At 46.2% G+C, this 11,590-nt stretch overlaps 1 protein-coding gene across 1 annotated transcript; it reads left to right on the top strand.

The window, feature by feature from the left end:
- Positions 1 to 270: 270 nt before the first annotated feature.
- Positions 271 to 1,701, top strand: LOC147737712 (uncharacterized). The gene has a single exon (XM_086924966.1). It carries the CDS (start codon positions 460 to 462, stop codon positions 1,699 to 1,701), a length of 1,242 nt encoding a protein of 413 aa, XP_086781092.1. The 5' UTR covers positions 271 to 459.
- The last annotated feature ends 9,889 nt before the right edge of the window (positions 1,702 to 11,590 follow it).

The following is an 11,590-nucleotide window of genomic DNA, read 5'->3' as shown; positions in this document are numbered from 1 at the left end:
ACCGGAATAGGAAGCTTAAAAAGGGCCAGTGTTACACTATTGATAATTTGAGAACCTCCCTAACATGTTTAATCCATGTTCATTACTTGTATAAAAAATGTACCTCACTTGTAAGTACTAATCCTCAAAGGCCCTATCAGTGCTTTTAAAACTCCTAAATTAAATGTGATAAATTGCAGTCAGAATGAGCTTAATTCTACTTGAGGGAATCCTTGTGGGCATAACTTGGAGAAAATGAATCCATGAGGGGTATCTTAATAAAAATAAGGGGCCCCTCAGTGAAAGTTTATAAGACAAGTTAGATAGGCTGGCTTCAAAGATAAGAACATTGATCTCCAAATAAAAGCTATAATTAGGTGAATGCAAATGTGAAGAAGAGCTTTAGCAGCGTAGTTTAGAAGTTAATGTTGAGTTTTAACATAAACAAGTACAGACCCTGGAATTAGATTCAGACTTAAGATGGCATGTAGCCAGGAACAAACCCAACTTAGAGATACAAATAACTTGAATAAGAGCAATGAATGTGAGAACAACTTTAGTTATCAATCCCACCTCACTAAACACAAGAGAACTCATACTGGACAAAAACCGTATCAGTGTCCTGAATGCCAGAAAGACTTCATTCGGAAAAGCGATCTCATTCAACATGTGAGAATCCACACTGGGCACAAACCTTATCAGTGCACTAAGTGCCTGAAGTGCTTTAGTCAGAAAGACCATCTCATTCAACACGAGGGAACTCATACTGGGCTCAAACCGTATCAGTGCTCTGAATGCTGTAAAAGCTTCAGTCGGAAATTCAGCCTTATTTTACATGAAAGGACCCACACGGGGCAAAAACCTTTTCAGTGCTCGGAATGCAGGAAAAGCTTCAGTCATAAATATGGTCTCACTTGTCATGAAAGAACTCACACTGGACTAAAACCGTATCAGTGCTCTGAATGCCAGAAAAGGTTCAGTCAGAAATCTAGTCTCACTCAACATGAGAAAACTCACACTGGACTAAAACCATATAGGTGCTCAGAGTGCCAACAAAGCTTCAGTTGTAAGGCCAATCTCATTCAACACGAGAGAACTCATACTGGGCTCAAATCGTATCAGTGTTCTGAATGCTGGAAAAGCTTCAGCCAGAAATCTACTCTCTCACGACATGCGGTAACTCACACTGAGCAAAAACATTATCAATGCTCTCAATGCTGTAAAAGCTTCAGTCAGAAATTCAGCCTTACTTTACAGGAAAGGACCCACACGGGGCAAAAACCTTTTCAGTGCTCGGAATGCAGGAAAAGCTTCAGTCATAAATCTGGTCTCACTTGTCATGAAAGAACTCACACTGGACTAAAACCGTATCAGTGCTCTGAATGCTGGAAAAGCTTCAGCCAGAAATCTACTCTCTCACGACATGCGGTAACTCACATTGGGCAAAAACATTATCAGTGCTCTGAATGCTGTAAAAGCTTCAGCCGGAAATTCAGCCTTACTGTACATCAAAGGACCCACACGGGGCAAAAACCTTTTCAGTGCTCTGAATGCTTGAAAAGCTTCAGTGAGAAATCTGGTCTCATTCAACATAAGGAAACTCACACTGAGCTAAAACCGAATCAATGCTCTAAATGCCAGAAAAGGTTCACTTTGAAAAAAAATCTTACTAGACATGAAAGAACTCACTCTAGGCAAAGACCTTATCAGTGCTCTGAATGATGGAAAAGCTTCAGTCAGAAATCTGGTCTCACTGAACATGAGAAAACTCACACTGGGCAAAACCTTGTCATTGGCCTAATGCCAGAGAAGCATCTGCTGGAGACTCAGTTTGATTCAACATGAGAAAATCCACAGGAGAACAAAATGTATCAGTGCTCTCAGTGTGACAAAAACTTCAGTTATAAAAGCAACCTCTCTACATGACAGAGACAAGGTGGGAGAGTAAAAGGTGCTCTGAGGAGAAGCTTTCAGCATTGCAAAACCTTCACATGAAGCAGCCACAAAGACATCAATCAATTTATCGTCCAACAAACTGTTTACTGAGAAAATCGCACAATGAGGGATAGAAATTTGTGAATTAACCTCATTCCTTAGTGACTATTTGTGGCCTCATTCCATTCCGTGTATTTTGCTTCCTGAGTGTTAATAAGCCATGGCTCTGACCCACAAGGTCCATTTGATCCTGAACTTTGAGGCCACGCCTCCAAGGATCTGGAATCCAAGTAACCTCAAACTATTTCCAGCCTTAATGAGCCTCAGCAGGTGCCTGCGGCAGAAGTCCCTTTGTCGTAGGACTCTATGGGACCAACGTCTGTTCATGCCTGTGCAATTTGTGACTGATTATTGAAAAAAACTAAATGAGATGGAAGGACTGGTCATTATTCTCAGCAACATCCCACCACATCATTCTCCAGTCTCTGTGTCTCTGTGCCACTAAAGACAAGACCAACCATATGCTAACCATTCCTGTCACTACCCTAAAAAGTCCTAATGACTTCTGTTCCAATAGGACACAGCTTCGTATTACAAAGATCCACTTTAGTGACCTCTTTCCAGGTCCATTTATGTTACAAATGGAACCTACTACCCATCTGCTGAGGACAGTTTCACGAGCTTTAAAATCCCATCAAGCATACCCAAGAGAGTCTCACAGATAATCTGAGTTGTACATTTTTAGTACTACTAAAGAACTACAAAACGCTTTTCACAAATTACGTGCGGTTGTTCTGCTTTTCCTATCTTTTTCTGTGTGTAGTTGTCTGCCCCGACTTCACAGTTTCCCCGAACGTTAGTATAGTTTTTAGTAGTAAATGTGGAAGGGACAGAAGGAGTGGCTGTAAAATGGGGAATGCTTATAAATAAAGGGGAGGGGTGAAGGCAGAACTAAGGACGAGTTAGGGAGGGGTTTAGGGAAAAGACAGGCACTCACCCACTAAAGAGTAAGCCCATTTCTGTTTATAAACCACAACTCTAAAGTCACTAAGTCATAATGTACCTAAAACAATCGTAAATGTACTTGTGCTCAGTGGGGGATTAAGTCCAACATCACACATGGCCATCCACTGGAACTGCAGCAAATTCCCATAAATAATAATGGTGGTAGGGACATAAAATAAAACCCTATAGGAAATAATGCTAAATTAAATATTTAAAACTAGTTAAAAAAAATCTAAATAAATGTCATTTAATGGCAAAAAATATTTAAAAGAAAACATTTCATTTTTTTTAATGTTGTAATACATTTTTTAAATTTAAACACTAGTATAACATTCATTATTAGTAAAGTCAAATTACATGTGTTCAGCACATTTAATAATTATTAATACATAAACAAGATGTTACTTCAGGTGGGAAACCTTTAGTTCAATCTTAAGAAAAAATATAATCTTTAAAATGTTCAACTAGGGTGGAAATCTCCCTGTGTAAAAATATAGGGAATATTTTGAATGTTTTTTAAACTTAAAAAAATAAATCTTTTTAAGTTAAATAGTATTGTAAATTAATTTGATATACTTTAAATGTAGAACAAAATGCTTCAATACCTTTAACTTGTATTTTAATTAAATATGTAATTGATTTTAAAGATGTTAAAAATGTTTTTTTAAAGATTTGTTGAAAAAATCCCACTGAAAGTAAAATCCCTGTATTTTCTTATTATGTACTCTAAATTACTAAATTGCCTCAGATGGGACAAAGCCTTTAAAAAAGTTTTGTATAGAATTAATAGAATTTTTTTAAAAAAGACAAAACACATTATTTTAATGTATCTTTATTTCTTATGAGGTTCTATTTCTAGGTCTCGGCTAGACACTACTTGCGCTGTCTCAAAGAGACATGTTTATCTCCTTTATAGGCTTCAGCCCACTCACAGACTTACCATTTGCTGGCTCCACCATCGATCTAATATTATTTATCCCCATTTGTCCATGGCATACATTCGTCATGTCTCTACCTACGAGAGCATAGACCAGTTACTACTATCCATCCCCAGCTGCCATTTTAGCATTTGTTATCAGTGCTACTTTTTTCTTTAATTTAGAGCACTTGAGACGGGTGCTCATGGTTTATGGAGCATCGCTGAAAACAGGGATGAAATTCTTGTTCTGATCTCATAATATTTGCTGTCCATTCAAACACCAAAATCAAATGTCAGATGCTGTCTCATCTGCTGACTGCTATCATACACAATGGTTCCGCCCTGTGTTCCGCCCCATTCACGTTACCTGCACCCCCCCACCGCCACCACCATATAGCGTGTTTGTGCCTCACAATGTGCATGAAAACTGAAGCCCGAAGTCAAAAGTCAGACGCGGTCACATCTGCTGACCGTTCTCCATACAATGGCTCCGCCCTATGTTCTGCATCTGTCTCTCTCATCCCTTACACAGTTCTACGCCCCCCCACTGCCACGCCATACAGTGCATTTGCGCCTCACAACGCACATGAAAACTGAAGACTGAGATCAATTGTCAGATGCTGTCTCATCTGCTGACTGCTTTACCCTAAACGAAGCGCAACACGAGGCCGCTTAAAAACCGAAGGAACACGTGGAGAGGTGTGGCTCACTGGTTAGAGGCGGCAGACCTGTAAGCAGAGAACGGCCCGGGACCAGGGTTCAATTCCCGACGCGGCAGGGTCGTGGACCAGGGGTCAACGGACTCGATAATTCTCGCCTCAGTGCCTACTCTAACCTGGGAACACACTCGGTAACTCTGGGCATTAAGCTTGCCTCATCTCTACAACGACCCCCCACAGACGCCAGGGCTGCCTGGTTTCACCCTGGAGATACCCAGTAAGGGACCATCTCACAGGGAAAACCAGGACGGGTTCCCCAGCGGTCTACAGCGCCAGGACACTCAGTTAGAGTAACAGTGCGCTTTACAAATATCCCACATTTACAAAGTAACAAAACTTGCACAGGTCTCCCTAGCACAGCGAGAGAGCCCCTGCTACCGTATTTACTGCTTTCTCAGAAAATAGCCACATAATGCCTTCGGGGCCTTGCTGTTTGAACACTTTTTGGCCCATATCTCTGCTTGTGGTGGTCCCAGGATGACGGGACCACCACCATAAAGTCAACACAATACAGCCTTTCTTTTAAAGGTACTGTCAGAGTCCTCACTCTTAGTGGGGACTGCAAAACGATCACCTCCCCTGGATTTTCGTGTCTTTTTGAGCTCTCCCACGGCTGTAGCTTTTACTCTACAGCCGGTAGTGTTTCAACCCCTAGGGGCCAGATGACTGGTAATTTAATGGCATTTAATCAGACCTGGAAGGCCTGGAAATCCACAAATGTGATGTTGATCCTATGCCCTCTAGGGACTGACTGTATGGTTGCAATTCAATGCTTTTTCAGTGTGATGGTCTCTACGGGTTGTTTTTACCATTGCAGCTTTGATATCAAACCCATGAAAGAATACACAAACACAAGCTTAATTACTGAAAAAATCTTACTGGGGTTACCATAATGATTGCAAATGTTTTATTGGTTATCACAGTAATGGTAATGATTTTTGCAAAAGGTATGTGTTTATCACAAAACAAATGATTGAACGAATATGAGATGTTTGGGTGACCCTCCAAGGGGTCCCCAATGACTACACAATGTCATCTATGTATGTTCCATCTGACAATGTACATATTTGTAAAATATTTTGTAGTTTTTAGAAGTGTGTTTTAAATAAATGTACTTCTGCTTTTTCTAAAGAGAAGGTACTGACTGGACAATCAGTTATTGGGTGTTGGTATTGCGTACCAGTGATTGGTGATTACTAGCCCACATTACCTCCCTTGAGTAGGCCTTGGACTGCTCCTCCCAGCTAACCTGTGAGAGTCAAGCGCTACAATGGGGTGTTTGGTTCCCAGTGAAGACAATTGTGGACACATCTTTAGATATGCCTGACTGCTCTGTGCAAAGCTATCAGAGGTTGAGCACAGGTTATCTTTTAGTGTGTATCTAGCTTGCCCTGTAGAGAGCGGTGGTTCCTGCCTGGCCTGGGTGCATACCTCAGCCAACCAGAATCCCATTGCTACCATTCTATCAATCATCGTAAATCAGCTATTTAGGGTCAACGAGCCTCCTACAGAACATTTCATATAACATGAATATCAGCATTTCAGAGCAGCTTGAACGAAGGAAGCCACACCAGCAGATCTTTGAGCACAGCAACATCATAGGAAGTGAACATTACATGGTCTTTGAGTCAGTGACCTCACATAACCTTTGACCAAGTGACATCGCAGAAAGTGACATCACATGGTGTTTCTTATACATTTCAGTCCCTTACTGCATGTGGTTTGTAATTGGTGATATATTTATTGCACCAAATAAAATACAACTTTACTGAGTCAGAATGTTTCAAGTGTGATAAATACCACCCAGAGTAAAGAGGTTTTCATACCATGTTTGCAACACACATCTTCAAAACAGGACTCAGTGAAAAATCCTTAGCTAAAAGACATTCACAGTGACAACGTTTATAGCTCTCAAATTGCTGAAACCTATTTGATTTGTCAATGCTTGTTAAGTCTCTGTCTCCCTTATTTTCTAAGTCAGGGTGTTGCATTACCAGTGGTTGGCCATTCGTGGTGCTGCACTCTCTAATGCTCCACTTTTGCTCTAGTAAGTTACATTTGTACATTTTACTCCACCTCTGTTTAAGCGTGTGCAGATGTGCAAGTCCACATTTTTGAATAACTTTATGCTCGTAATGGTGAATAGCTAAAACTAGCAACGTTACTCAACGAGCATCCTTGCATGTATAGATTACTCACAGGTGTAAGGTACCTTTGTGAATAGCCTTCGAGGTGTCTAACTCAACCTGGGTGTTTAATTTTTGTGGTAACTCAAAAGTGAACGCAGCACTTGGGCTAATATTAGAGCGAATGAGATGATCCTGCGCGAACACCAAAGCACTCGTCCGATGTGTTTGTTTGGCTGGTTCTTTGAGTTGGTTTGGATCATCAACCTTGGACCATATCCATAGCCTGGAAACTCTGAAGACTTCACACCTGTTATAACTGCCTGAAGTTTCAGGCGTTTTGATGGCCGTAGATTTTGGTTTGACTTGATAACCCAACTCTACTCTGAGAATTTTGTACTCCAAGCCACTTCTGTGCACCTCGTCACCTTCTGTGATTGGTTCATTCCAAACCCTTGCATCAAATTCCAGTGTTAATCATTACCGGAGACTAGACTTACCTTTCTCCCTTGAGCATGGCTAGCGAGGACAAATACTATTTCATATGTGGCTTCAACACTGCATCAGTGGATCAGCATTTTAATTTACATTTTTTTTGCATTTGTTTTTGGTTTAGAATACATGACTAACTGTATCCTTTATTTCCTTTGGGGCAGTTGTTTTTGCTAATTAATAATCCCTAAATCACAATTATTCTTTTGATTTTGCTTCACAATCAATTATTAAATATTCTTCTTTATCTAAACTTGGTTAGAATCTTGAAGTTCTTGTCCCTTTTTTCTTTGAAATTTGTGACTTCGAACTGTTTTGCTTTACCATCAAACGAGGCCGTACTGCACAAGTCATATTACCAAAAGCGAGCTAAGGACACTTTAGTAGAAGACACATTTACCTTTGCTGAAAGAAGTATGGGAAGAACAAGGCAGGGTGACTCCGGGAAGCCGACCACTGAGCTGAAAAGCTTACTGTCTTAGGTGGAATCAGCACTTGCTGTGGATGCAAAAAGTAAAGACTATGAGGGGAGCTGTTGGTAGCTGGGTCCCCAGAATTTGAGACTGCCACCCTCTCTCAAACAGTTGAAGTATTTAAAGATGCATGCGTCAGACATTCAGGTCTCAACAACTAAGACTGCCCGCTCCTGTCATACAACACTTGCACTGGTACCTGAGTCACTTTACCCTGTGCTGTGTAGGCATTTAACATAAACAATTTGTGCTTTGTAAACAGACAGCACCCCTCTTTGTATGTAAATGAGCTTCTATGAGCAGACACCCCAAGCTCCCATCTGTTCTAGTGCGGATGATAATGTGAGCACTGTAAGGTAATCACAAACAAGGGATGTATTGAGAAATAATTGAGAAATATTGGGAAGTAATCGGCTTCCAAGTCACGCAGCTGCCCTTGACCCTCTGGTAGGTCGCTCCCCTCCCGCTGCAGCTCCGCCGCCATCTGCCTCTGTGAACGCCTCCTGACCTGCCTGTGCGCTGCTCCTGTGCCTGCCTGTACTCCTGAGCACTTTGTGTGCTCCTGGCCTCACGGTTCCTGGCCCCTGGTGATTTCGCCGCCCTGATTGCTTCGCCGTCTTCCTGCTAATTGCCCCAACCCCTTCCTTCTGTACCCCGCCCCCCTCCCATGCTCCTTGCGCTTGCTGCCAGGTTTTTCCCAACGCTGCCTTCCCTGCGTCCCCGCCCCCCTGCTGCCGATTCGTCACTCCCACTAGCCCCACCCTCCTCCCAGCTGAGCCTTCCTCCCACTCCTCCATTTATGGCGGCCGCTGCAAGGCCGCGCAGTGGATGCGCGCAATGGGTGCACCGCTGGCCAGCCCATCTGCGCCTGTCCGTGCCTGGACCGCGCCCAGCGCCACAACCCCTGGACCAAGCACCACCCACGAAGCCACATCTGGTACGATGCCAACACCCTCATCGCACTCAACCTCGGACAACCATCCAAATGCAACAAGGCCGCACCCAAGCGCACCCACGGCCCCTTCCCCTGCCGGAATTGCAGCTTCTCCTGCACCAAAGACACCGAGCCACCAACCACGACGGAACCAAATCAGCTCAGATGCATCCTGCTCAACACCCGCTCCGCAAGCAAACACGCCGTCGAGCTCTGGGACCTGTTCGACTCCACATCACCAGACATCGCCTTCATGACAGAGACCTGGCTGAACGAAACCGCCACCCCAGACATCACCATAGACATCCCCGACGGATACAAGATCACCCGCAGGGACCGCACTAAAGGAGTCGGCGGAGGAATTGCCATCATCTACAGGAGCACCATCAGAGTCTCCACAAGCACCACCGACACCCTCAACACCGCTGAACACATGCACTTCCAGATTCACACGGACCCCACGACCACCCTAAGAGGCACCCTCGTCTACAGACCACCCGGACCCCGCCCCCAATTCTGCAACTCCATCGCAGACTTCACCAGCACGCAAGCACTGACCTCCACCAACTACATCCTCCTTGGCGACCTGAACTACCAATTGGAAAACAACAATGACAGCAACTTATCCACCCTGATCGACAACCTCTCCACCCTCAGACTGACACAGATCGTCACGACACCCACCCACATCGCCGGCCACATGCTCGAAGCCATCTTCACCTGCAGTCCCCATGTCGCTTTCAGCCACGCCTCCGAGCTCACCTGGACCGACCGCCACTGCGTCCACTTCAGCTTCCAGAAACCCATCTCACACCACCGCACCCCACAGATCCCTAGACGCCGTTGGGGCAAAGTCACGAAGGAACTACTACAAGCTCACCTCTCACTCAACCCCCCAACCAACCCCACCAACCCTGAGGAGGGGGCCCGCGTCCTCAGACACTGGATGGAAGACTGTGCCAACACCTTAGCCCCTATGAAACAGCACACCAACAGGGACCCCAGCCAAAAAGCAAGCTGGTTAACCCCGGAACTCCTAGCCTCCAAGCGCCCCTGTCAGAAACGGGAAAACAACTGCGTGACGAGAAAACGCCTGATAGCCACACAGCCCTCAAGGATGCCATCGGCAACCAATACCACCTCATCAGGACCACCAAGAAGACCTCCTTCAAAGACCGCCTCAACAACAACAAACACAACAGCAAGGAGCTCTTCAACATCGTGAAGAAACTCTCAAACCCTGGCTCCTGCACCAACGACATCCCGCCATCTCAAGCCCTCTGCGATGCCCTCGCTGCCTTCTTCCACCGCAAGATCACCGACATCCACGACAGCCTCAATCTCCGGACGCGCCCCACTAACCCCACCGCACCGTTACCACCAGCACCCACCGACCACCTCACCGCATGGACCAGCGTGACCACCGAAGACACCATCACAACCCTGAGCACAACCCTGAGCACCATCCACTCCGGCGCCTCATACGACCCTCATCCCCACCACATCATCAGCAAGGCAACAGCTCCATTGCACCCCACCTGTGTAACATCATCAACGTCTCATTCAAGACCGCGACCTTCCCTGAGTGCTGGAAGCACGCCGAAATTAACGCCCTGCTGAAGAAACCCAAGGCGGACCCGAGCGACCTCAAGAACTTCCAGCCCATCTCCCTGCTCCCGTTCCCGGAAAAGGTCATCGAAAAAATCGTCAACACCCAGCTCACCCACTACTTGGAAGATAACAACATCCTCGACCCCTCCCAGTCAGGTTTCCGCAAGAACCACAGCACCAAGACCGCCCTCATCGCCGCCACAAACGACATCAGGATCCTACTCGACAACGGCGAGACAGCAGCCCTCATCCTCCTGGACCTCTCCGCCGCATTCGACACCGTCTGCCATCACACACTACTCACACGCATCTACCGCACAAGGTTCAGCGACAAGGCCCTGGAATGGATCACCTCCTTCCTCTCCGACAGAACCCAAAGAGTTCGCCTTCCCCCATTCCACTCAGAAGTCACCAAGACCATCTGCGGCGTCCCGCAAGGCTCATCCCTCAGCCCGACGCTCTTCAACATCTACAAGGCTCCACTCGCACGCATCGCCAGACTCCACAACCTCAACATAATCTCATATGCCGACGACACACAGCTGATCCTCTCCCTCACCAAGGACCCCCTCACCGCCAAAGCCAACCTGCACAGTGGTATGAAGGCTGCCGCCAACTGGATGGAAGACAGTCGGCTCAAACTGAACACGGACAAGACAGAGATCCTCCTCCTCGGACCCAACCCCTCTGCCTGGGACGACTCCTGGTGGCCCACCTCCCTGGGCACTGACCCGACTCCTACCAACCACGCACGCAACCTGGGAGTCATCCTCGACTCGAAACTCACCATGGCCAACCAAATCAACGCAGTCTCTTCAACCTGCTTCTACACCCTCTGCATGCTCCACAAGATCTACAGATGGATCCCTACAGACACACAGAAAACTGTCACCCACGCCCTCATCAGCAGCAGATTCGACTACGGCAACGCCCTCTACGCCGGAGCCCCGTCCAAGCTCATCAGCAGACTGCAAAGAATCCAGAATGACTCGGCAAGCCTGGTCCTCAACGTCCCATGCCGAGACCACATCACTCCCCACCTGAGAGACCTGCACTGGCTCCCCGACAACAGAAGAATCACCTTCAAACTCCTGACCCACACACACAAAGCACTCCACAACACCGGCCCAGAATACCTCAACAGCCGACTGTCATTCTACGTACCCAACAGAGAACTCCGCTCCGCCAACCTCTCACTGGCCACCGTCCCACACATCCACAGAAACACCACTGGGTGCAGTTCCTTCTCACACCACGCCGCAATGACATGGAACGCCCTCCCTCTACCCCTACGTCAGACAGAAGACCCACAGACCTTCAGTAGACTACTCAAGACCTGGCTCTTCGACCGCTAGCTGCAGCCACCCTCCCCCCCAGCGCCTTGAGACCATCACAGG

This window comes from Lissotriton vulgaris, chromosome 1_1 (genome assembly GCF_964263255.1).
Source record: "Lissotriton vulgaris chromosome 1_1, aLisVul1.2, whole genome shotgun sequence".
NCBI classification, from domain to species: Eukaryota; Metazoa; Chordata; class Amphibia; order Caudata; family Salamandridae; genus Lissotriton; species Lissotriton vulgaris.
The sequence above is the reverse complement of the archived record's forward strand: the minus strand, read 5'-3'. Positions and strand labels throughout refer to the sequence as shown.